This window comes from Bos grunniens, chromosome 20 (assembly GCF_055505025.1).
Source record: "Bos grunniens cultivar Pamir isolate PY7600 chromosome 20, Bosgru_T2T1.0, whole genome shotgun sequence".
Lineage (NCBI taxonomy): Eukaryota > Metazoa > Chordata > Mammalia > Artiodactyla > Bovidae > Bos > Bos grunniens.
In genome coordinates, this window is record NC_141184.1 from 62512874 (window position 1) to 62540481 (window position 27608).

Here is a 27608-nt window from a genome sequence, read left to right on the forward strand (position 1 = left end):
GTGATAAACAAATGTTCTTTCCCATGGCTTAATTGAATTATTTTTCTCGAGGCTCAGTCCTTCACCTGTTCAAACTGTGTGACATTGTTTCTTCATGTTCATGCGTTTGGAGTGAAGCATCATATACTTTGCCTTAACTTTACCCTTTTTTGTGGGTGCTCTGTCTTCACCCTTTCCCCCCTTCTTTTTGCCAGTGTTCTTCTCCTAATGCTTTTTGAACGCTTACTTCTTTCAGCACATCTGATTTTATTCCTCTGGATTTTCCACTTGGCATTGAGTGCCAGTCTCTCCCCTGGCATTCAGTGTCTGTGCCATGTCTGTTCTTCCAAACGGCGGACTTCCAGGCGGACTCAGTAGCCTGCGTGCAGGGCTTGGCTTGACCACGTCTTAGTTCTGTGACTTGGGGCTAGTTCTGTAGGCTTCATCGTCCTCAACAGTACAAGGAGATAAGCGTGGTACCTATATCACAGAGCTCGTCTGCGGACTAAATGAGTTTGTACTTGTGAAGTGCTTGAGACAGTGCCTCACACCATTATTGTTTAGTTTGGGCTTCCATTTGTAATGTGGGGTTCATTGGTAAATATTAGCTGTTAGCAACGGTAAGACCATGGAAGAGGATGGACTTGTCAGTGTGATGGTGCCAAGTATTTCAACATGTTCTGTTTCTGTTGTACTTCTGGTACTTGATGATATAAAGCAAAAAAGCCCTAACTAAAGCTGCTGTTTTTCTTAACCTCTTTGTTGAGATTAAATTCATACACCATACAATTCACCCCTTTAAAGTGTGCTCTTCAATGGTTTTGATACACTGCATTATTTTTTAAGAATGTCTGGTAAAAATATACAAAAAATATAAAATTTGTCATTTTAACCATTTCTAGATGGCATTAGTTACATTCATAGTGTTATGCAACATCATTGCTATTCCCCAAACTTTTTCATCACTCCAAAGAGACACTTGTACCCAAGAAGCAGTAACTCCACATCCCCCACCTCCTCCGCCTCTGGGAATCTCTGATTTGCTCTCTGACTGTGAATTAGCCTGTTCTAGGTAGTTCATGTAAATGGAATCATATAGTTTTTTGTCCTTTACTGAATTTCACTTGGCATGTTTTCAAGGTTCATGTTGGTTCAACGATCAGAACTTCATTCCTTTTTATGGCCGAGTTATACTCCATTGAATGGAGAGACCATAATTTGTTTGCTTATCCAGTCGTCCACTGGTGGACACTTGGGTTGGCCCCACCTTTTGGCTATCTTGAATAAGGCTGCAATGAACATCGATATACAAGTACCTTTTCAAGTTCTTATTGGATTGGCCAAAAAGTTCATTTGGGATTTCCCATAAGGTGGTACAGAAAAATCCAAACAAACTTTTTGGCCAACCTAATACTTCAATCCACCAAAAAATGGAACTGTTAGGCCATGTAGAGATTCTGTGTTAGCTTTTTGAGGAACGGTTGATGTTTTCCTGGAAAGCAGCTGCTTTTCGGTCATTCTGTCCTCTGGCGTGTCTCCCTCAGACTCCGCCCCGTCTCCTCCTGCCACCAGAGTTTCGCTGTCCTCCCTCGTCTGCCCCCAGCCACGTCTCCCAGCTGGCTGGCTGAGGGACACCCTTCTGCTCCGTCCCCCACTGGCGGTGCGTGTATCAGCCACCCTGACCACACATCTGCCTGGTCCCTTTCATCTCATTGTCTGAGGAAGGACAGGCTTGTAGGAGGTCATCCGTAGGTCCCAGACCACCCCTGCTGGAAGGGGTTTCAGCCACGTGCTGTTCCTAACACCTTTCAGGTGTGGGGAGCCAGGGATGTGGAGCCAAAAGTCCTGCAAGGCTTTCAGCCCTTCTTAGACAGGCTCCTTCATTCTCCCATCACCTTGGCCTCATGTTCTCCATCCGCTTTGCTTTTTTCTTGCCCACCCTGTCCCGAGGGAGAGTTGTTCTTCCGTCTTTATTTGCTCACAGTTCCTGTAGTTTTCTAGGAGAGAATTAATGAATAAATACTGCAGCAGTCTATAACTCGCCTCAGACAGCCATTCTGCTTGTTGGGCTAATTGTTAGCTTGGGTTTCTGGATGTCATTCATTTCACAGTAAGGCTCCTAATTAATCTCAGCACTGTTCTCACCAGAAGAAAGGCTGATATGGAGAAACATCCCCAATTACCATGAGAAAGGGGATGTGGAGAGCCCCGTTGAGTTTTCCTGGCATCCACCCCTTGTCTCAGATGAAACCCGCCCTTCACACACAGGCAGCCTGGCGATCAAGCCTGACAACTAGAGGGTTGTGAGAGCCGGCGGAGCCTCAGACCACACAGACCCAGCTCGGGAGGAGCCTGCCGGGCCTACGCTCTTGTTTAGCAACACCCATTGTGTTTCCCAGGACAGCGGAGAATCCTGGTGCCCTGAGCGGCAATGCCTCTGCTGTCCCAGAGGCAGGCGGGGTGGTTTTAATCCGGAAAAAGCTAAAGGTCTCTTCTTTTGTCTGTGTTTCTGTGCCTGCAGGACAAAAGATCCTTCATCACCGAAGTGACGTTTTAGAAACAGTGGTCCTGATCAACCCCTCAGATGAAGCCGTCAGCACTGAGGTAAGCATGTGGATCTGTGGAGCCTCACACAGTGGACAGAGCCCCAGCTGATGAGAGGGGATGGGGCAGTTGGTGAAGAGGGACAAGGCGGGGGGAAGCAAGTGCTGGGTCCAGGGATGCGTCTGTGTCCCTGGCCAAAGGCTGGTTCTCTGCATCAGCACCACCTGAGACTGCCCCTTTCGATCAGGACAGAGTGGAGGACGCTGGCCAGACCGTAGGGTTCTGTAGAGGTGAGGGGTGTGGAATGCTGGGGGTACCCAGAGGGTGTGCTGCTGGTACGGAGTCTGGCTGGGATGTCGCAGGCTGATTAGACGCAAGCCTTCAGGCTGATACGGCTGTGACCCAAATGTGGAGAAAAAAGGCTTCTCAGACACAAGCTTTCTCAGCACATCCTGCCCACCCCCTGGTCACGGTTGAAATGCAGGATAGCACAGCGGTCAGGAATATGGGCTCTGCCGCCAGACTGCCTGGGTTCTGCCACCCACTAGCAAGTAGCCACAGGCAAGTTATTGACCATCTCTTTGTCTCTGTTCTGCCTTTGTGAAATGGAGATGATAATAGTGCTTGCATTTAGTGATGTGTCCAGAAGTGTCGTGTGATTAGAACTTGGCATGGCACATGGCAACCAAAACATCAATGCTGGCCGTTCTTCTTGTTTTTATTACCACCATATAAAACTTTTGCCAGAGAGCATAACTGGGTATTTCAGAGCCTACTGTAAGGTCAGTAGGCTAACACCGAGAATCTTAGGTCCCCTGGCCCAGAGGAAGTGATGCATCTCCATTCCCAGGGCCTTGCCTGCAGTTTGGCACCTTTGAAGTTGAACTGCTTCTTGGGTGTCAGAACAGCCGCAGACCCAGGCACCTCCACTATCCACGGCCTTTCTTCTGCCCACACTGAGCATCTCTGTGACTGTAGATTGTTTTCTTTTTTTTACATTGAGATACAGTTCACACCCATAAAATCCATCCTTTTAAAGTATGCAGTTCATTGGAGTTTAGTATAGTCATAATATTGTGGAACTGTCATCAACATCTAATTCCTGAACATATCCATCACCCCCCAAAATCCCAAGCCCATTAGCAGTCACCAGCCCCCCATAACCTCTGGCAACCATTAATCTGCTTTTTACCTCTATGGATTTTCCTGTTCTGAATATTTCAGATAATGGAATCATACGATCTGTGGCCTTTTGTGTTGGGTTTACTTAATTAACATAGTATTTTCCAGAGTCATCCACGTGTAGACTGTATCAGTACCTCCTTCCTTTTTATGACAGAATACTATTCCAGTGTATGGGTACACCACGTTTATTTATCCACGCATCAGTTGATGGACATTTGGGTTGTTTGCCCTTTTGGCTGTTGTCACATAGCCTGCTTTGATCCCATGTCATCTTCTCTGGTTGAGCAGGACCTCTTTGATAATCCATGAAGGTACAAGATTGAGGCAAATGATGCTCTCGTGGTCTCCCTGGCTATTAGAATCAGAAAGTAGATAAAACTTGGAAAAAAGCTGGAGGCTGAATGTATGTACAGGCACATCGCCTGTGAGAAATGGAGAAGGAAAAAATAAGGCATTTCTTTGCAGAGCCCAGGTTCACCTGTGGAGCAGATGGGGCTGGAACGATGACTTTGGTACATGTGCGGTTCCTTGGACTGTGGGGTTCGTGGGGACAGTGGGTCACGTCCTGTTTACTTTCCATCCCTCCCGTAGTGCCTTGCATGATGCCTGCCAGTCACTTTGTGCTGAACTGAGTTGGGCTTAGAACGTATAACCTTGGTGCTTGGAGCAGTGGTTCTGCTGAAGGACAGGCTGGCTCCCTGCCATTTAAAAGAACAGAGAGTCCTTTTGTGCAAATGGTTCACAAGTCTGTTTAAAGATTCCCAATCAGGGTGGCCTTTTGTCTATGTTCAAGTTCAGTGTCAGGCACCTTCCTGATGCCAGTGGAGACCGCTTTTGGAGCTGAGTGTCTGGTGTTCGGCTTGGCAGGAAAGGGGTCCTGGGTGGGAGGGGCTGCCTTTGGGCCTTCCTTGGAGCCCTCTGATTCCTGAGGCAGCAGTTGGGGGACCTGCCCTGTACTTGGTGAGTCAGCCTGTGAAGTGTCGTGTCTCACAGATTGCACGCTGCCAGCAGGCACAACTGTGCAACCAACGATTGCCAGCTGTGGAGACTGCTTTGAAAAGACACGGAAACCGAGGGGAGAAAGTCAGCTACTGCTACTGTCTCAGTTGTAGCCAGACTTGGAAAAGGGCATTCGTGGGCAGCTGGTGATCGCAGGCGCTGGCTCTGTCCAACACCCCGGGGCAGTGTGAAGACCGGGAAGTGAGAGATTCTTGTTGGTTAGGAACCTGAAGTGCTCCAAGGGCCAGCCCAGTCCTGCGGGTGGGAGGCCGGTGCCCAGCACAGCTCAGCGCTCCCCTGCTTTGTTTCAGGTGCGCTTAATGATCACGGATGCCGCCCGACACAAGCTGCTCGTGCTGACGGGGCAGTGCTTTGAGAACACCGGAGAGCTCATTCTCCAGTCCGGCTCTTTCTCTTTCCAGAACTTCATAGAGATTTTCACCGATCAAGAGGTAGGCTCCTGTCTGGGAGTATCCTCGCTTTACAGTTGCTTGGTTATTGCTGTCGCCTTAGGCTGATCTTTGAAAGCATTCACGGGAGATAGGAGGAGGGGATGGGGTACTCCTTTGAAATAAGCAAAACCACGTGGTACAGGGTCCTGTGGCTCATCACCAGAGGAATTTAGAGCACTCATCCATATAATTAATTGGAACCATTCTGATTGCCCGATGGAGGCGGGGGTTGGAACAGTCATCATTTTACAGATGGCAGAGATGATGGAGGAACTCGGAATGACAGAGTCCACAAGAAAGCCCAGGTTGCCTGTTTTCTGAAAGAGCACTCCAAAGATCTCTTTAGGGGTAGTATTTAACTGCCTTGTTTCAGTGCATGTAACCTACTTCTCCTGGTCAAATTATTTCTGATTTCTCTTAATGCCTGGCTCCAGTATTTGAGCTTGGGCTGCTTGAGTAGCCCAAGAAAGGAGGCAGGTAGGAAAATGGGGTGCATCCATAGCACACGTCCATGCCCCAAGAGAAAGAGTGTTAGAGTAGCTGGACTGAAGCCTGATCATTAACACATCTAACGAGTATATCTTACTCAAGGTGATACATGATGAAGCATTGAAACTAACAGGATGATAGTATTATTTGGTCAAATCAGATCAAATATTTTAATTTGGTTATTTCTGCTTGAGAATTTTATCTGGTTAGGAAACTTCTCTTTCCAAAATAACGCACCTCTGTCTTCTAGTTAGAGCAACAACTCAGGGCTGTCAGCATAGCCGCTTGGGGCTACCCATAGCTGATAGCAGACTGCTACAGGGAGAGGGCGAGGGACGTGCTGACAGGAGGAGTTACAGCATCTATTTAAAACCATCTTCCTGAGAACTTCCTGAGAGGGCGGCCTCTTAGTCTCGGGGGTGTTGGGAAGGGCCATCTGTCTTTCTGCATTTAATCTTCCTTGGCCCTGCAAATCAGAGAGCTCTCTGTGTACTTTCCATCACTGGCAAGAGCTGTAAATAAACTGCCCAGCTTCATTAGGCTCACCTGGAGGCTTTTTGTAAAAAGACTGGTGGGATGACATCACTGTGTTTCTCCGCTCACTGGGTCGGAATAAAAAGGAACATTTTACTTGGCATTTGAAGCTCCGGCTTTCAGAAGCTGTGATGTCATCTGGGTCCCAAGGCAGATAGCCCAGGCTCTCCCCACGGCAAGGCAGGGCCCCGGGCACCCGCAGAGCCGGTCCCACTGTTCCCACCTCACAAGGGAGGCCTGCGCCCTGTGTCTCTGCAGAGCTGTCCTCTGGCTTCCTCCAGGGCTGCTGGAGTTCAGGCTGCGTGTCTTGATCGTCTTGTATCTGTGGCGTCCACACCTAGGAAAGGCGCGGCACAACCTTGTTCGTGGCATTGAGAAGCCCACGGCAGGGCACTGTCTCCCTCTGCCCACTGCCCTGAGATGGGTGGGTGAGCACCGCAACGTCAGAATCTTTCGCAGGGTTGTGTCCCCAGGTTCACGTTGTGGATTTGTCTGGTAGCTGAGAGGTCACACAGGCCGTCAGCACCTTGGCAAGAGAGAGGGCTGCCGGGGCCTGGAGCCAGCCCCGGGGCCCAGTGCCACGTGCAGGCGGGCCGTTGACTGGCTTCCCCATGTTGGGTTCAGGCCGGCACCCTCAGCTTATTTATGTGCACGTGGGTGCCGCTCCTGCATTCCTGTTTCAGGTCAGTTTCTACCCCTGTGTCACGGGTTTGTCTTTTTTGGCAGTAAAATAGAATTGGGGACATATGTAAAGGAAAGGGTTTGTCACTGCTGGAATTTTAAATCCGGAGGCATCACAACCCACCCATCTGGACCCCAAATGTCTTTAAATAAGGCACAGTGTCGTGAACATTGCTGCTTAACACACATGAAAAGATCTCTAGGATTTTCCCTTACAGACTAGGTCAGTGGTATCGGGGTGCTGCGGGAAGACAGGGAAAGGGGAATACATAGAGTTAAATTTACTTTCTTCCCCTTGTTCCAACCAAAGCACCTGGGCCTTTATCTTTTTTTGCATTCTGGACTTTGGAGGAAGGATGCCATAGCCAAAGTGGATTGGAAACCATGGGACTAGGCCAATGGTTAGCAGCTTTTTAGAGCTCTGATCCTTATTGTTGCCTTGGGAAAAGGTTTTGAGGCCAGAATGACTCAATAACTAATGGATCTTAAAGGCCATTTGGTGTCTACTTTTGTTCCTTTTACTTAGTCCTTGAAACATACCAGTCACTCCAGAGAAACCAGAAACATAATTTGGCAAAAACAAAAATGACACATTAAAAAAAAAAAAAGAAAACAAGAATAGCTAAAAATAAATGGGCTGAATAACAGAATTATCGGTACATTTTAAGCTTCAGCTTTGCAGAGTCTTAGTCATTGGAGATCAACTACAAAACCAGAACCTACAGATAGAACAGTCATCTGGCTAATCCATCCCTTCCTGCAAACTGAGGATGGTGAAGTCACCATCTCCTGGGGACATTTTTCAGTCTCTCTGTTGGAAAGTTTTTCCTTATATGTCTCATCCTATCTTCAAGGAAGGAATGTGATCCCTTTTCCACCTGACAGTGTCTTAGATCTTAGACTTAGACACCCTTTACTGCCAATTTTTTCGCCTTCCAGATTTATCATTCTCAGTTCTCCTCAGTGTTCTTCATAAAACAAGATATTAAAAGTTCCTTATATTCTCTCATCACTGTCCAGTGGTAGGAAGGAGGCACAGGGGTGGAGATGGGTGAAATTCAGGAGCTCAGTCTTGGCACTGTTACCAGACAATTACATACAGGGGTCCAGAGCTTGGGGAATGAAGAGTGGGCTGGAGATGTTAATGTGGAAGCCATCAGCACATTAGAAACAGATGACATAATCTAAAGGGAGAAATGTGTGAGCAGAGAAAGGGGCCCAGGTCTAGCATTTAGAGGCTGAGGCCAAAGAGAAGGAACCAGCAATTATAGTTTGTTTTTGTCCAGTTTCTCTAAAACGTTATGACTCACACTGGATACCAAACTCTGTGGATTGTGAGAGTTAGTGACTTCTATAGTTTTCAATACAATCTTCAATAAGTCTAAAAGTAACTTTTGACCATCACCATCCACAATTAAATGTCAATGAAGAAGGGAGGCTCTGAGGAGCTCTGTAATTAACATAATTTTTTTGGGGGGGGAGCTCCCTTTAAGAAAAAGAAGAAAATTATTGATACACAATTAAGTACAGGACTTTGGGAGGGGACCAGACCACTGAGGAGCCTTGAAATTTAAGCTGCTTTAAGCCTTATGATAAAGGCACTTCACTATCAACTAAAATCCCTGAGTATTTTCTATGGATATTGTTGATACGCCCCCCTCTCCCAATCCTGTTTTCCCAGCTGGTTTATTAGACTTTACATTTATCCCTTAGAATGCCTCCATTAAGAGTTGACTTAGCCATCATCATTCCAAAGTCAAGAGCTTTTCTAAATGTCTTAATTCTGCCATCCCACATTTCCAAGGCCTCCTGTTTTCATGCTATCCACAGATCTGATAAGCCTGCCTCCACCATTCAAGTCAGTACCAACAGGACATAAATGAGCCCACCACAGACCCCTTTCCAGGTTGATGCAAACCAGCAGCTATAAGTTCAGCTATTGTCACAATGTTCAGAGATCCTTTGAAACATCTTGCTAAATCCCAGAGATATGCTGTCTGCTGTATTTCCTCATTAGCCAAGCACATAATCTAATCAAAAGGAAATGTAGTTAGTAGGGTATGGCTTAGAAATTGCACTCTTATTTCATTAATATTATCTGCATAGTCACTTATTTCCTGTATCTTCCTTCCTCTTCCAGTATGCCTGCACTTAATTAGAAAAGGCAATTAACAAAAAAGACTGTCTTTACTCTGAGCAGTATTTCTTCCAGTCCTGTCTCCCATCCATTTTTGTAAGAACAAGGTTGGGGGGTAGCAACCAATGTTCTTGAGAAGTACTCTTGGGTTGTGGTCACTTCCCAAATGTCCACTTCAGGAGGACAGCATGTACTGAATTGGCCAAGTTCAGCACAGTTCAGCAAGCATCTATTGAACCTGATGGTATACTGGGGAAACAAAGATAAAGAGATACAGAGAGAGAGAAGATGTGTTTTCTCCTGTTCAGGAACTTCTGGTATAATGGGCTCTACTAGCTGCCATTTACTATGATGATGATTGCCAAATCCTTTCAGAGAAAGCCTCAGTTTCCAAGTCTAAGACATAGTCACAGGTTTCCTTGTCACTTCACATGTTGTCGGCTCTTCTTCGTTGCTCTCATCTGTTCCTTGGTTGAACGGGCACTTGTGACACCCAGTCTTTGTCCCGAGGGCCCCCTCTCTCCAGCGTGCATGCTGGCACAGGTCTGGAAGTCAGTTCTGGGGGCTGGTCCAAGGCCATAGTACTTACTTCTCCTCCTCCTCCTGGACCCTCTCCGTCTCCTTGACGGGCTAGGTTCTTGTCCTGTGCATAGTGCGCTGTTGCTTCTCCAAAGGAAGTGGATTTTCTATCTCTGGGCACTGCTGACTTTCTTTTGTGCTTTCTCTTGTACATCATAGTTTTACATTCACCAGCCTCTTGGCTGTTTTTTAAGGCCCTTGACTTCCTAAGAATTCTGTGCAGCCTTGTTTTCTTTGGGAGTCATTTCCTTTGTTTCATAGAAGCTCTCTGGGTAGAGGTGAAGAGCCAAAGGTTACAGAGTTATTCCTTAAATCCTTTTACCTTCTGCTTGAGCTTGGTGATTACCTGCTTCACATAAAAAGAGTCAGTGACTGAATACCACCTGTACACAGCTGGATCATATCCTTACCTGCCGCACCTCTTAGCCGAATTTGATTTTAGCCACTCAGGCCCGGCTTGCCCTGAAAAGAATAGGAGTTAGAATGGAGCAGAACATCCCACCTTGGATTCAAACGGGAGCAAATTGGGGACAAATCTGGCTACTTGCTCATGTAATACCCAACTGCTCTAACCATCATGGTTTCAGAGTATCTGTATTTGCAGAAAGTCTGCTGGATGAACCACTCATGCTTTACACAGTGTGAACTGATGCCAGAACCAGTAGTTTTTTGTATTAATGTGTGGTCTATAACTTCCTATCTCCAAGGTGCGAAAAGAAGCCACTAAACTTTTTTCTTCTCTACCTACCAAATTCTAAATATAGACACCATGTGCACTATATCTAAATTCTTTTAATGTGTCATCAGTCCTTTTAGCCAGGCCCAGTGGAATATAAGAAACATTTTATATCAGTGGTGAAATGACTCACCTAACTTTCTCCTGTGATAGTTTATTACTTTTTAAAGGGCATTTTTGCATGGCAAGTACCCAGGGGTGCTGTGCAAAGTGTTTCATAACCACATAGGCACTGATCATCCAGACAGTCACTGGCCTTAGAAGTGGAGCAGAATTCTGAAGATCCCCTGCGGGGCAAGAACAGATGGTGGCGAGGTCTGAGGTGGTGGAGGGGGCAGGGAGAAGGCAGAAGGGAATGGAAGGAGCGGTCAGGACAGAGGCTGTTAGCTTACCAGTATGGAAATATTTACCTACCAACACCTGACATTTGCCCTGTGTGCATCCAATGGTCCTGTAATACCTAGTAATAGATGGAGGGGCTGGATCAGTGATGACAGTCACTTAAACCTTTTCTTTTTTTCTTATGATTTGTTTTTTAAATCCCAGATTGGGGAATTACTGAGTACCACCCATCCTGCCAACAAAGCCAGCTTAACCCTTTTCTGTCCCGAAGAAGGGGACTGGAAAAACTCCAATCTTGACAGACACAATCTCCAAGACTTCATCAATATTAAACTCAACTCAGCATCTATATTGCCAGAAATGGAAGGACTTTCTGAATTTACCGAATATCTCTCGGAATCTGTGGAAGTCCCGTCTCCCTTTGACATCCTAGAACCCCCCACATCAGGTGGATTTCTAAAGCTCTCCAAGCCCTGCTGTTACATTTTTCCAGGAGGGAGGGGCGACTCTGCACTGTTTGCAGTGAATGGATTCAATATGCTCATCAACGGAGGCTCAGAAAGAAAATCCTGCTTTTGGAAGCTCATCCGACACTTGGACCGAGTGGACTCCATCCTGCTCACCCACATTGGGGATGACAATTTGCCTGGAATAAACAGCATGCTCCAACGGAAAATCGCAGAGCTCGAGGAGGAACAGTCCCAGGGCTCCACCACCAATAGTGACTGGATGAAAAACCTCATCTCTCCCGACTTAGGAGTTGTATTTCTCAATGTACCTGAAAATCTGAAAAATCCAGAGCCAAACATCAAGATGAAGAGAAGCATAGAAGAAGCCTGCTTCACTCTCCAGTACCTAAACAAACTGTCCATGAAGCCAGAACCTCTGTTCAGAAGCGTAGGCAATACCATCGATCCTGTCATTCTTTTCCAAAAAATGGGAGTTGGTAAACTGGAGATGTATGTGCTTAACCCAGTCAAGAGCAGCAAGGAGATGCAGTATTTCATGCAGCAGTGGACTGGCACCAACAAAGACAAGGCTGAACTAATCTTGCCTAACGGTCAAGAAATAGACATCCCAATTTCCTACTTAACATCAGTCTCATCTTTGATCGTGTGGCATCCAGCAAACCCTGCAGAAAAGATCATCCGAGTTCTCTTTCCTGGCAACAGTACCCAATACAATATCCTGGAAGGGCTGGAAAAGCTCAAACATTTGGACTTCCTGAAACAGCCGCTGGCCACCCAGAAGGACCTCACGGGCCAGGTGGCCACCCCTGCCGTGAAACAAGTAAAACTGAAACAGAGGGCTGACAGCCGTGAGAGTTTGAAACCAGCCGCAAAACCACTCCCCAGCAAAACCGTGCGAAAGGAGTCAAAAGAAGAAACCCCTGAAGTCACAAAAGGGCTGGAAAAGGCACCCAAAGTTGAAAGCAAAGAAAAGGTGACGGTGAAAAAAGACAAACCTGTGAAAACCGAGACCAAACCTCCAGTGACAGAAAAGGAGACGCCCAGCAAAGAAGAGCTGCCCCCGGCCAAAGCTGAGGGCGCCGAGAAGCAGGGCACAGATGTCAAACCCAAAGTCACCAAGGAGAAGACGGTGAAGAAGGAGACAAAGCCAAAAGCCGAAGAGAAGAAAGAGGAGAAGGAAAAGGAAAAGCCAAAGAAAGAAGTGGCTAAGAAGGAGGACAAAACACCTGTCAAGAAGGAGGAAAAACCAAAAAAGGAAGAGGTGAAAAAGGAAGTCAAAAAAGAAATCAAGAAAGAAGAGAAAAAAGAAATCAAAAAAGAGGTTAAGAAAGAAACCCCACTCAAGGAAGCCAAGAAGGAAGTGAAGAAGGAGGAAAAGAAGGAAATTAAAAAGGAGGAAAAGGAGCCCAAAAAAGAAATTAAGAAACTTCCTAAAGACACAAAGAAATCACCTACTCCAGTAGCTGAAGCAAAAAAACCGGCTGCATTAAAACCAAAAGTACCCAAGAAGGAAGAGCCTGTCAAGAAAGAGGCAGTGGCTGCTGGGAAACCAAAGGAGAAGGGGAAGATTAAAGTGGTCAAGAAGGAAGGCAAGACTGCAGAGGCTGCGGCCGCAGCCCTTGGCACCGTGGCTGCCGCAGCAGCTGTGGCTGGGTTAGCAACCACCGGCCCCGCCAAAGAACTTGAGGCCGAGAGGTCCCTCATGTCCTCCCCCGAGGATCTGACCAAGGACTTTGAGGAGCTGAAGGCTGAAGAGGTCGACGTCGCGAAAGACATCAAGCCTCAGCTGGAGCTGATCGAAGATGAAGAGAAACTGAAGCAAACTGAGCCCGTCGAAGCCTATGTCATCCAGAAAGAGACCGAAGTCATCAAAGGCCCCGCCGAGTCCCCTGATGAGGGAATCACCACCACTGAAGGGGAGGGGGAGTGTGAGCAGACCCCCGAGGAGCTGGAGCCCGTTGAGAAGCAGGGGGTGGAGGACACCGAAAAATTTGAAGACGAGGGTGCAGGTTTCGAGGAGTCCTCTGAGACCGGAGACTATGAAGAGAAGGCAGAAACTGAAGAGGCGGAGGAACCGGAAGAGGACGCAGAGGACCACGTGCGTGTGAGCACCTCCAAGCACAGCCTGGCGGAGGAGGAGGAGAGTGCTAAGGCTGAGGCGGATGCGCACGTCAAGGAGAAGAGGGAGTCTGTGGCCAGTGGTGACGACCGAGCCGAAGAAGACATGGACGAGGCCCTGGAGAAGGGAGAGGCCGAGCAGTCTGAGGAGGAGGCGGAAGAGGAGGACAGAGCCGAGGACGCTAGGGAGGAAGACTACGAGCCCGAAAAGGCGGAAGCAGAAGACTACGTGAGGGCTGTGGTGGACAAGGCTGCCGAGGCCCAGTACGGGTTCCTCACCATGGCCCCCAAGCCTGTGGGAGCCCAGTCTCCCGTCCAAGAACCTGCCTCTTCTATTCACGACGAGACTTTACCTGGAGGCTCGGAGAGTGAGGCCACTGCCTCTGACGAGGAGAATCGGGAAGACCAGCCTGAAGAATTCACGGCCACCTCCGGCTACACCCAGTCTACCATTGAGATATCCAGCGAGCCCACCCCCATGGATGAGATGTCTACTCCCCGAGACGTGATGAGTGACGAGACCAACAATGAAGAGACCGAGTCCCCGTCTCAAGAATTTGTAAACATCACCAAATACGAGTCTTCACTGTATTCTCAGGAATATGCCAAACCTGCTGTGACATCTCTCAACGGACTTTCCGATGGGTCAAAAACAGATGCCACTGATGGGAGGGACTACAATGCTTCAGCCTCCACCATCTCACCACCTTCCTCCATGGAGGAAGACAAATTCAGCAGATCTGCTCTACGTGAGGCCTACTACTCTGAAGAGAAAGATGTGAGAGCTGGTGCCACGCTGGAGATGAAAGACACCATCTCACCAGTTTTGGATGAAAAACTCAGTCCACCCAAGAGCCCATCCCTGAGTCCATCTCCGCCATCACCCATAGAAAAGACCCCCCTGGGTGAACGTAGCGTGAACTTTTCCCTGACACCCAATGAGATTAAAGTCTCAGCAGAAGCAGAAGTTGTCCCAGTGTCTCCTGAGGTGACCCAAGAAGTAGTGGAAGAACACTGTGCCAGTCCTGAGGATAAGACCCTGGAAGTGGTGTCTCCATCTCAGTCTGTGACTGGCAGTGCTGGCCACACACCATACTACCAATCTCCAACTGAAGAGAAGTCTAGTCATCTTCCCACAGAGGTCATTGAAAAACCAGCAGCAGTCCCGGTGAGCTTTGAATTCAGTGATGCCAAAGATGAAAGTGAAAGGGCTTCCATAAGCCCCATGGATGAACCTGTGCCTGACTCAGAATCTCCTATTGAAAAAGTTTTGTCTCCATTACGGAGCCCTCCCCTAATTGGATCCGAGTCTGCATATGAAAGTTTCCTAAGTGCAGATGACAAGGCTCCTGGCAGAGGTACCGAAAGCCCCTTTGAAGGAAAGGATGAAAAAGAAGCCTCTCCAGACCAAATAAGTCCAGTTTCTGACATGACTTCCACTGGTCTTTTCCAAGACAAACAGGAACGGAAAAGCACAGATTTTATACCAATAAAGGAAGACTTTGGTCAAGAAAAGAAAATTGATGATGTTGAAGACATGAGTTCTCAAGCAGGACTGACCTTAGATGAAAGGAAGTTAGGAGGAGATGTTTCTCCTACACAAATAGATGTCAGTCAGTTTGGATCTCTTAAAGAAGACACTAAGATGTCCATTTCTGAAGGCACCGTCTCAGACAAGTCAGCTACCCCTGTCGATGAGGGGGTAGTTGAAGACACATACTCTCATATGGAAGGGGTGGCCTCCGTCTCCACAGCTTCTGTGGCTACCAGCTCATTCCCAGAGCCAACGACAGATGACGTGTCTCCCTCACTGCACGCTGAGGTTGGATCCCCACACTCCACTGAAGTAGATGACTCTCTCTCAGTGTCTGTTGTGCAAACGCCTACCACTTTCCAGGAAACAGAAATGTCTCCATCAAAAGAAGAATGCCCACGACCAATGTCAATTTCTCCACCAGACTTCTCCCCTAAAACAGCCAAGTCTCAGACTCCAGTTCAAGATCACAGATCAGAACAATCCTCAATGTCTATTGAATTTGGCCAGGAGTCCCCTGAGCACTCCCTTGCTATGGACTTCAGTCGTCAGTCTCCCGATCACCCTACAGTGGGTGCAGGCATGCTTCATATCACTGAAAACGGGCCCACTGAGGTGGACTACAGTCCTTCTGACATGCAGGACTCTAGTTTATCCCATAAGATCCCACCAACAGAGGAGCCGTCCTACACCCAAGATAATGATCTCTCTGAGCTCATCTCGGTGTCTCAGGTGGAGGCTTCCCCATCCACCTCTTCTGCTCACACCCCTTCTCAGATAGCATCTCCTCTCCAAGAAGATACTCTGTCTGATGCTGTTCCTCCCAGAGACATATCCTTATATGCCTCACTCACCTCTGAAAAAGTGCAAAGTCTGGATGCTGAGAAGCTCTCTCCTAAATCTGATATCTCTCCACTCACCCCAAGAGAATCCTCTCCTTTGTATTCCCCTAGTCTTTCAGATTCTACCTCTGCAGTCAAAGAGAGCACAGCAGCGTGCCACACTGCCTCTCCCCCACCGATGGATGCAGCGTCTGCAGAGCCCTATGGCTTCCGTGCCTCCATGTTATTTGATACGATGCCGCACCATCTAGCCTTGAATAGAGATTTGACCACACCTGGCATGGAGAAGGATACTGGAGGAAAGACACCTGGAGACTTCAGCTACGCCTATCAGAAGCCTGAGACAACGACCAGGTCTCCAGATGAAGAAGGTTACGACTATGAGGCTTATGAGAAAACCACCCGGACCCCAGATGTGAGTGGCTATTACTATGAGAAGACTGAGAGCGTCACCAAATCCCCATGTGACAGCAGCTACTCCTATGAGACGATGGAGAAGGCCAGCAAGAGTCCTGAAGATGGTGGCTATGCCTATGAGATTACTGAAAAGACCACCCGGAGCCCGGAAGAGTCTGGGTACGCATATGAGATAAGTGAGAAGACCATAAGGACCCCTGAAGTGAGTGCCTACAGCTACGAAAAGGCTGAGCGGTCTCGAAGGCTCCTGGATGACATCAGCAATGGCTATGATGATTCTGAAGAGGGCGGCCACACACTTGGGGATTCCAGCTACTCTTATGAGACCACTGAGAAAACTGCCGGTTTCCCTGAGTCTGAAAGTTACTCCTACGAGACATCAACAACAACCACTCGATCCCCAGATGCCTCCGCATACTGTTATGAGACCCCAGAGAAAATCACTCAAGCCCCCCAGGTATCTTCATATGCCTATGAGACTTCAGACCAGTGCTACACAGCAGAAAAGAAGTCCCCCTCCGAGGCTCGCCAGGATGTGGACTTATGCCTTGTGTCCTCCTGCGAATACAAGCATCCCAAGACGGAGCTCTCACCCTCCTTCATTAATCCCAATCCTCTCGAGTGGTTTGCCAGTGAAGAGCCAACTGAAGAATCGGAAAAGCCCCTCACCCAGTCAGGAGGAGCCCCGCCACCCCCTGGAGGGAAGCCCCAGGGCCGACAATGTGATGAAACCCCTCCCACCTCAGTCAGCGAGTCCGCCCCGTCCCAGACTGACTCTGATGTCCCTCCAGAGACTGAAGAGTGCCCCTCCATCACAGCTGATGCCAACATTGACTCTGAAGATGAGTCGGAAACCATCCCCACAGATAAAACCGTCACCTACAAACACATGGATCCACCTCCGGCCCCCATGCAGGACCGTAGCCCTTCTCCACGCCACCCTGATGTGTCCATGATGGACCCGGAGGCCTTGGCCATCGAGCAGAACCTGGGCAAAGCTCTGAAGAAAGACCTGAAAGAGAAGACCAAGACCAAAAAGCCTGGTACCAAGACCAAGTCGTCCTCACCTGTCAAGAAGGGTGATGGGAAGTCCAAGCCCTCTGCGGCTTCACCCAAGCCAGGGGCCTTGAAGGAATCCTCGGATAAGGTGTCCAAAGTGGCTTCTCCTAAGAAGAAAGAATCTGTGGAAAAAGCAACCAAAACTACCACCACTCCTGAGGTCAAAGCTGCACGTGGGGAAGAGAAAGACAAGGAGACCAAGAATGCCGCCAATGCCTCCACATCCAAATCGGTGAAGACGGCAACTGCAGGTAGGTGGGAGGTGCTGGCATCCTGGAACAGGACACTGCAATTCTACTTTTAGCTACAGCCTCTGCCTTTCCCCCTGACTTTGTACTGGGGAGGTGAGAGAGCACAGCTTAGTGCCCTTCCTTCCTTTCACCATTTTCTTTTGCCACAAGGTAGGGAGACCCACCCAGTGTAGCCCACAGGCCTTGCAGGGAGCTCAGCATATAGCCCAGGGCAGCTCTGATTTCCCAGATGCGGCCCCTGGGTTTGCTCCCTTTTGCAAAACTGCAGCCTTGTCCGAATCTTCAGAACCAAAGATGTGTGTTTCAGGCTCCTCAGGAAGATTCTGTTGACACTGGCTTCAACCATGCTGGCCCCAGAATCAAGCTGAGGTGCCATGAGCCAGGAGCTCCCACAGGCCTAGGGAGAACTAGAGTTCCAAGGCAAGCCTGGAATAAACATCATAGGTCCAAGGTTTAGGTTCCATTTTTAAAAGTAAAAATATTTTAATTAAAATGATAACATTTTTTAAATTAAAAAAATCACTTGGCTGGAGATGCATCTTCATTCAAGGCAGTGCTCTGGTTAATCAACCAGTGAGGTCAGCTGACCACTGGGTACCCAGTACAGATTGAGAAAAGAGCATCCAAGACTCTACTTATTCCATTCTGACCACACTGCCTCACTAATACAGACTCAACATCTTGTTTTAGGTCGAAATTCAACTTGGCAAGAGCAAGCATCCCTGACTTCAGGTTCTTAGACTTATCAAGTTCTCGGCAGTGATCTGGGTTTTTGATGAATCTGGGTTTCTGATGATCCAGCTTCATTTTGTTGCTTCAAAACAATCACAGGGATTTGAATTCATATATTTTATTTGCTTTACATAGTTACTTGAAGGTTTTAGATCACAGTTCACAAACATGTAAAGCAAAAAATAAGCAACACTTTCTTGATTTATTATGGAAAATCTGATAGACGAACCTTTGAAACTCTAAAATTCAGTATTTAGTACTTTAGGAAGTACTAGTTACAAGTTTTTACTTTTAGGCAACGTGAAGCATCAATTTCAAGACTCATATCAGATTTCCTCTTTTTATTTGCACATAGAAAACAAACTGAATTTGTTCATGCTTAGAATTTGTATAGAGCCACCAGATAATAAATCTTGATCTAAAGGACTTGACAGTGACCATGCACTTAGGAGAAAACATGAAATCAATTCAAACAGATAAAAACCCAACTGAAATTTGCTACCAAACTCATGAAACTTACACTATAGCCCACACAATTGATTTTATCACTTTTTTTTTTTTTTTTTGGTCATTTAAAGATAATTTTGAGGGAAAGTGAGTTAATTTGAATTTACATTGAGGATGCTTTCCCAACAGATTTTTTTAAAAGACAAAACTGCACTATTAATTAATTTTAAAACAAACCTGGGTCAACTTCCAGTGGTTCTCTCAGTTTGGGCTTCTATGAGCAATGTTCATTTGGTGTCAACGGGAGTGATTCAAGGTGCAAGTGGAAACTGCAGGCATTTAAAAATATTAGATGAACTGTAACTCACAAACCTCTGCTACAAGTCAGAATTCTTTGGGAGATTTACACATGAATATGTTTAGGACTTTTAGCATAGGTTCATTATAATGGCTGGTTAATCTATTCATGAAATGATTCAGTTTATCCAAATACCAGTTTGGCTGATTCTTACTACCCCCTGCCCTCCAAAATAAAAATAAACCAGTTCATAGCTGATTTTGACTGTGGGATGGCAGTCTCTATACATCCCATGGAGAAAGGCAAGAGAATTAAATTTAGAGGATCCTGCTAGTATTTTAAGTGGTTTCACAGCAGTGGTCTCAAACCAGATACACATTAGCATTGGCTGGGATGCTTTTAAAAAGTGATGGTACCCTGGTCAGTGAAGCCTTACCACAGCCATTGAAGCCAGGGCATCTGTATTAAGCATGCTAAGTGATTCTAATCATGTGGCCAGGAGGAAGAACCACTGCCTTACAATGCTAGTTCTGTTAATGTTTCAACCTTCTGATTAGAACAAATCAGAAAGCCAATTCTAGAAACAAGGTAGCCAGAAACTGAGATTAATCTGAACCTTCATTTTGCCCAGGCTTTCTGACTTGGGGGGAATTTTGGCTGTGACATACCTACCCCTTACCTCAGTCCGGTATGTTCTGATTGGCTAGAGAAAGCAGAGTCTTTCTGAACCTTCCTGTTGCTAAAGTTTGGTATCTAGTCTTGTCTAAAGAGAGACGTCTACCATTTAGAGGACTGTCCTAAGGAGAGAATACAGTGTTTTCATCAGTTTATGCATGAGGCTGAGGTGCTGAGGGTCTTGGAGATCATATGACATTAAGATCTGACTACTGGCTAGATCAAATGTGAGGGGATAATAATATTCAGCTGTGGGCCAAACTGCTTTTAAATGAAATCCTAACATGAATTACTAAGATGACTTAACTATGCTTTACCAAATGCAGATGCTTTCCTTTGTCCTTTAAAATCTATTTCTTAGATCACATTTCAAATTAAAAGACACACTAGCAGCTCTTTTAGGAGTGTTAGCGTCTAGTTCTATCTTTGGGGAAAGCCTTGGCAACTCTTCTTAATTGCTAATGTGTTTAAGGGAAACGCCCCATTCTTCATTTCTCCTGAGATGGTAAACAGTCAAGTGATGCTGTCTCAGACTGCCAGTGTCAAATGCCCTCTGTGAGAGAGGGGAGTGCCCACACCCACTCCCATGTCCCAGAGCGCCTTCTGGGGAATAAGTAGGGAAGGTCTGCTGGACAGATGAGTCTCTTTGCATTTTTGTGACCCTGGCCTTCTCTTTGTTTTTATTTGTTTACTGAAGGGCCAGGAACCACCAAGACGTCCAAGCCCTCAGCTGTGCCCCCAGGCCCCCCTGTGTACCTGGACCTATGCTATATTCCCAACCATAGCAATAGTAAGAATGTCGACGTTGAATTTTTCAAGAGAGTGAGATCGTCCTACTACGTGGTGAGTGGGAACGACCCTGCTGCTGAGGAGCCCAGCCGGGCTGTCTTGGATGCCTTGCTGGAAGGGAAAGCCCAGTGGGGCAGCAACATGCAGGTAAGAGTTCCAGGACGGTGTTTGCACAACACGTGGAGCTGTGTCCAGAGGCAGCAGGAAGGGATCGTGTTTAATGAGGCACCACCGTGGATCCCCATGAGGTGCCCACGGGGCCTGCTGCACTTGGACAAAGTGGATTTCACACACACAAGCTGGTCTAAAAGCATTCGCGCCACCAGCCACCATGGACTTGGAGGAAGGCCACTTTACCACCCTAAAGTATAATCTGCAGAGTGGGCCCAAGATTACACACCGTTCATATACCAAGAAAATTAACCAGCGTAACCAAGTGTCATATTTCCATGTGAGATGGATAAAGATTAGCTTTTACTTGTCTTTCCCAAGTAGACAAAAGCTAGAGATATGGCCATTTAGAAAATCAGCTGTCCACATGAGATTCTGCAGGAGCACTGCTGAAAATGGTCCTCAGCAGGACACTCCCAACACCCAAACATCGTAATGAGCCACAAACCACTCATTATTTCAGTTATGGATTTTATCTAAGTTTTACTTACGGTTTTGTATAGTGATCTAGTAAACTGTATTTGCATAATGTTAAATAGAAATCCTGGTTATTTCATCATATGAAATCTAATGCACTCAGTGGCCTCTTACTGAATACTAGGTAGAATTTAAGCTAGTAATCACTTACCCACCCCACTCCTCTGTCCCCAAACACACACACAAAGACATAAATCTTTGATCTCATGATGAAATGTTAGTTAACATGCAATTAGAAGGTTTTCGGCTGCATTAATAACTAAAGCCCCTTTGTTTTAAATATGCAATATCTTTAATGTAAAACATCAGTTGTGTTAAAGAAAATACAAGAAATTCCACCTTAACTGAAGAACTTCTCATAATGCTAAAGAATTGAAAACTGATACAGATGAACTAACTGGCTAGTCATGACTTGCTTTTGGTTCTAGTCTTCAACTGCCCCAGAAAAACTAATTTTTTAGCAGCTTTATTCTGGTTCCTAGAAAATGTAAGTTGGAAAGTCCTATGGATTTTCTAAGGACAATAGAATATTTTTCTCTTTCCCTTTCTTTTTCTAATGGTCTAATTAATACCTTACTGCTGTTCTATTTTTCCCCACCTCATTTCTGGTTCTGCTCTTCAGCAGCTGTTTTCTCTCTCCCTGCAGGTGACCCTGATCCCGACTCATGACTCAGAAGTGATGAGGGAATGGTACCAGGAGACCCATGAGAAACAGCAGGACCTCAACATCATGGTTTTAGCAAGCAGCAGCACAGTGGTTATGCAAGATGAATCCTTCCCTGCATGCAAGATCGAACTGTAACAACCAAGGTCAGCCGCACCACAGGATTTGAACTTTGTTTCCAGAAATTCTTCGATTTGAAACCACCTTTTCTAAAAAAAACGTCAATTCATCTAAATAAGTCGCTGAACTGTTACCTGCCAAACACTATACTGTGTCATGGTGATACAAGTCACTAATATTTCTCAGTTTTTGCTGATTGCTAAGGGAAGTAGCAGTCTTCCCACACTAGGGTTCAAGTTACTGCAAAATTACCTACCCCAGTTCATCTCTGCTGAACATTTGGAAACCATGCACTAGCAAACCCAACTGACTTCTGCTAAGGTAGAGGCATTTGTCTTAGAGAGAAAGAGAGAGAGAGAGAGTGCGCGTGCACAAGAGAGGGAACACAGGACAGAGAGAGAGAGAGAGAGAGAATGAGAAGGAAAAAAGAATGCAAGAGAAGGAGATGTAATGGTAAAGAGTGCTGGTGAGATACCAGAGAGAAAGAGAGCAGGGTGGGGCAGGGAGGAGAAAATAACCAACAGTCACGTCTGCATTTTCTGTCTATTCTGTTGTCTGCAAAGTTTGTAACTTGTGGCAGTCTGAGTCATCAAAAAGGGTCTTAATTTCCTAAAACAAGTTGGCTGGAAGAAAACAGAAAAGAACAACACTTGTTATGAGGGCATGTGAGATTTTTCACGCCTTAATTAAGCTCCTTCAGTTTGAAGGCTGCACACTGACATAGTGTAGGGAGTGTAGACTGGACATACAAGTGGTTTGAACCCCATTCAGAACTCTCAGACTCTTCAAACACACAAGTAGATTGATCTAAGGCATGTTCCCAGCATCTGTGCACACAGCTAGTCCACTCTGAGTCAATTAACCTGCATGCGGAGACACCCAAGTCCACCCCAATTAACAAGCAAATACCAAAGCAGTTGGGAGTACACAGGTAGACAATTTGCCTTAGGAAGTGACTTGAATGTACAAAGATACTTGATGCACTTATTTTTTAATGTGAGACAGCAAGTTTATAAAACATCCGTGTAGGATTATAGATACTCCAGTTACAGGAGCATGTGTGTGCATGTGGGAGGGGTACTTGGAGCTTACCTGATTGGTGCAACAGTCTGATGCTGAGCATTGTGTTGAATACCACCTCAGGCCCCTCAGCCAAACAAGTTGAGCCTGTCTTAGCTTCTTTACTACTGCAAGTTCAAGACTAAAATGGCTTCTATGATCAGAACTGGGAAAACAATGAATCTTAATGGTGGAAGAGGTTCTCAGCAAGTGTACAGTATTTAGCTTCCTTTGTCTTACAGTGGCTTTTTTTTTTTTTTTAATTTTCCATTAATTTCAGCATAATTATGGGAACAAGTGTACAGAAGAATTTTTTTTTTTTAAGATATGTGGGAACTTTTCATAGATGAACTTTTTAACAGATTTTTTCATTTACAGGAAAATGCACAGAAAATTTTCAAGTGACAGTCCTTTTTTTTTTTTTAAGTGTTTTGTAAGACAAAAAAATGAGTAGTGTTTTTTGAAGTTCTGGTGGAAACTGAAGTCTGATATTGCAGTAATATTTATTAAAAGTCCATCCTACCAGGAATAGTAATACCTCCCACCCCTTGAGTCCCATAACAAAAATCTGGGTATGTGCTATTTGAGAGTGGGGGAGAATGGCTAAACTTTTCTAGGCCTTTACAAGTACATCACCCAGTGGTATCCTGCATACTTCTTTCAAGATCTTCAACCATGAGGTAAAAGAACCAAGACAAGTTCAAAGGATCCTAGCAAAAATTTGCTTTGGGATTTTCTTTTCTGGGAAAAAAAATTCATTGAAAGCAAATGAATTTCCAGCTCCTATGGTTTATTATGTAGAGTTCAGAGATCATGTTCATCATTGTTATCACTGAACTGTGAACCTGGGAAGCCAGTTCATGATTAAAACTGACGTCAAGTTTCAAGTTGCAGATCAGCGCACCCAGTGTTCAGATATGGCAAACTTTTTGGTGACAGCTGTTCCGGGCTCTGTCGCCTTGTGTCTCCTGCAGACTCTTAAGACCTACGGAGTAGTCAACAATCACCTCGTTTTATTTCCTATGTAGTTATTTATTTCAGAATTAACATTTTAGTTTATTTTTGTCTGATAAGTGTGTTTTGCACTGCTAACTACTATGAGGGTTTAAACAATGCTTCTTCTGGGTCCCTTCACTGAGGACCTAATGCAGTCTACTTAATGCTGTGAATTACATTTTTCAAATGTTTAATTTTTTTAAAAAATTAATCTATTTTTTTTAGGCTTCTCTAGAAATGCAGCTTTTATTTATTACCCTGTTTCTTGGAAGTCCTTAAGAACAATGCATTAAGGGTACAAAAAGTGAACACATGATAGGAAACTCATTGACAAAAATGGATTTCAATGAGTATAAACTCATCTACTTCAAAGGTGTTTTAAGAGCCAACCTACGATACTCAAGATAATTCTTAATAACTAGTTGTTAAGTTGGTTCACAGAATTCATTGGAAGAGAAAGAGACTTCCAGCCTTCTTGCCAAATTCAGACCTCTGGTTGATTTTTCTTTGATAGAAGATGGAATTGTTTTCCAATTTCCCACATTAATTTACCATGTATATAATTTTGCTTTAAGAAAAAAACCAAACATTTTAGGAGAATTATAGCCAGTCTTCAAATATAACCATTCTATCCCACTCTTTTTCTTTCTTTTTTTGCTTTGGAATTTAGTGGAAAAAATACACAAAAGCTGTCCCTGATCAGCTGGCTCTTTAAATAGATAAGTACCTTTCTCCATCCATTATTCTCAGTGATGACCACAGAGCCCAAATATCACAGGAAAACCAATATTTACATTATAGGTTGCTCCTGTCCTTCCAGACACCTTTCCTACCTGTGTGACTAACCTAATTTTGCTAGTTCCATAAATACACAATTAGTTTAGAAACAGCCATCACAATGTACCATGTACATTCATGGTGAGAGCTAAAGATTGACACAGACTTCTAGGAGCTTTATTCATACTGATTATGTAATCCAATTGTATAGATTGAATATTTGAGTGGAAGGAATTTACATTCTGTTTAAATGATGGGATTCCATCGAGATATAGCACTCATGATCATGACCTTTTTGGTAGTATTCTTAAAATTCTACAGAGACTAAATGTTAGAGATGATCCTCCATTTTCAATTTTAACTAATTCTATCCCGTTTTTCAAAACCCAATCCTTGTGCATGCTTTTCTCAGTCTTGTGGTGGGACTGGATACAATGACTGACCTTCCCCTTCACCCCTCCCCCAGCCCTTATATGCCATTTCCCATGGAGTTCAAAAAAAATTTTTTTTTAACCTTACATATCATAGTGAATGGTTTCCCCAGTGTATATGAATGTTTTAAGTGTCTCCAATAGCTTACACAGTTTAGGAGCTTTCCAATACTCATTTAATAAGGTTTAATCATTTGCTAATGGAAATTTTACCACTTCCCATTTTCCCTGTTACCAAATTTCAGCTCTCAGGAGCTGTTCTGCAATTCTGAAATTGCTTTTCTTGCCTCTTTAGTCACCTGTCACAGGAGGTTCTTGCTCAGTAATGATATGGTGAGTTAGATTAATAACTTTTTTTTGCACTTCAGATTTAGAAGAAACGATCCTGTTTCCATTTGAAAGGAACTGTAAAGCTTTTTTATCATTTAACCAACTGAACAACACACCAAAAGCAGCCTAGGGATGAGCACTTCTTTGAAGGCGATTAGGTTATTCACCTGGTATTAAAACTATTTACTATGGAAAAAAAAAAATCTATGACTTTATTCATTTTAAAAGGCAGCATCAAAAACTGAAAAGGAAGGGAAAAATAAACAGCTTCTCTGTACTCATTTGGCGCTCCCCCCAAAAAAGGAGCCATTGAGATGGGGCCTTAAGACCAGGCTGCCCAGCAGAAGGCCCTACGGCCCTTCCCCCGGGAGGGTGGGGCCTGGGCCCTGCCGAGAAGCACCTCCCACTCCTCTCTCTCGTCCTGAATGGTGTTTGTGTCGGTCCGCAGCTGTGTATGGTATTACGTCTTATAATCCTGCATCACTTCTATCCTATCCAGTCATATCTAATGTAGAAAATTAGTTTCCAGTGAAAGTAATACGTAGTGCTTTTATGATATTTGTGTGCAATATCCCCTCTTCCATTGAGGATATTTGATGTAAAAGAAAAAAGAATCAGTTCCACAATAAAAATACAAAAGTGGGTGTGTGTGCTGTGCTGTCTTTGGCTGTGTATTGCTGTTGGGCGCGTCGGAGAGTTGGGATCTGCTGCCCACAGAGGTGTGCGTTTGTCGGGGGTTCTTTTACGAGGGTGATTATATTCTTTGCAGAGTGGGTTCCCTGGTTTTTGGTAAACTTCTGAGAGGGCCCTGCTACTATTTTTACAACTGCTGTTGCTAAGTCACTTCAGTCGTGTCCAACTCTGACCCCATAGTCAGCAGCCCACCAGGCTCCCCCGTCCCTGGGATTCTCCAGGCAAGAACACTGGAGTGGGTTGCCATTTCCTTCTCCAGTGCGTGAAAGTGAAAAGTGAGTGAAGTCGCTCAGTCGTGTCTGACTCTTAGCGACCCCATGAACTACAGCCCACCAGGCTCCTCCGTCCATGGGATTTTCCAGGCAAGAGTACTAAAGTGGGGTGCCACTGCCTTCTCCAACAACTGCTGTTGAGTTATCTTTTATAGCTAAGCCCGAGAGGACCTTGGGGACAGAAACTGGAAGATCAGAGAGAGTTAAAATTATTGCTCACAAAGAAAAAGTAGATAGAGCAGTGTAGCTGAAGGAGGATATTGAGAGGGTTTCCTACTAAATTATAATATAAACCCCCAAACCAAGTTCTTATTCCTAGGTTTGCCATACCTGGCTGTGTGACCTCAGTCACTTAATCCGTCCTGAATTTCTTTCTTTACCTGTAAAAAATGAGAAGATTTGACAAGATGGTCAAACTGGATGATTCCTCCAAGGGCTGACTTTCTGGAGCTCTACAAAGCCATCACACTCTGTCATTGTATCTTCGCTTGTTCAGTTACAGAATAAACCCTGTATAACATAATATGCTGTGAATTAGGTTCACACCTTGGAACTAGAAATTGTTTAGGAAACGTGATGATAAATAATAATAAAAAGGAAGGACTCCCTTTAATCATTCAGTGATTATTATACCTTTACTCCATACCCAGCGGTGGGAAGAAAGTGGGGTTTGTTTAAAGGTGAGCAAAACGTAAAGTCCTTCCCTAACTGGTCTCAGTGACAGGGACTCTCCAAATCCAAGGATGAGTGTAGGTGACTGTAGGAAAACCAGCAGACGTGAGGCTAAACTGAGGCCAGGTGCACGTGTATCAGTGTGTTAGACAAAGCAAATTCCAGGCCCAACTGCTCAGAGGAAGGCTCAGGGCATGTTGGGAAGCACAGACTGCCCAGAATGGCAGGATGCAGGATGGGAGGCCCCAACACCTCAACTCCCTCCATAGAAGACATGCCCACAGAGTGACATGCCAATACTTAGTCCTGTCTGTCTTCAGAGATGGTCCTTTGGCCTCAAAAGCCCACTGCAGCCTGTCTGGAGTCATAATGATGTTCATTTGTCACAAATACTCCTTATAATCTTATACTGTGCCTCCAAGTCATGAGGCTGGTAGATGGGTAGAAGTTGCTGTATGCCAGAAGGCATTCTGAAATCCCTCCAGAAGTTAAAAGGTTAAGCATGTGAATGCTCAGGGTGGGAAATCATGACCAAGAGATTTTAATTACATCTGTCAGATTAAACAAAGATAAGTTTTCTATTCTACTGCCAAACGACTGGGTTCCAGGAAGTCTTTCTGGCCTGAACTTAAGAGTGACCAAGCAACCCGGTTTGCC

General features: G+C 45.4%; 1 protein-coding gene across 2 annotated transcripts in view; it reads left to right on the plus strand.

The window, feature by feature from the left end:
• The window catches only part of MAP1B (microtubule associated protein 1B), a 93231-nt gene extending 67275 nt beyond the window's left edge, over positions 1–25956 (plus strand). For both annotated transcript variants that reach the window (XM_086361057.1, XM_086361058.1), the window contains 5 exons: positions 2501–2583; positions 5019–5159; positions 10862–17348; positions 20198–20436; positions 21584–25956. In XM_086361057.1, coding sequence (XP_086217183.1) covers positions 2501–2583; positions 5019–5159; positions 10862–17348; positions 20198–20436; positions 21584–21739 — 7106 coding nt within the window. In that variant the 3' untranslated portion in view covers positions 21740–25956. The remainder of the gene's footprint in view (positions 1–2500; positions 2584–5018; positions 5160–10861; positions 17349–20197; positions 20437–21583) is intronic.
• Positions 25957–27608: the final 1652 nt, after the last annotated feature.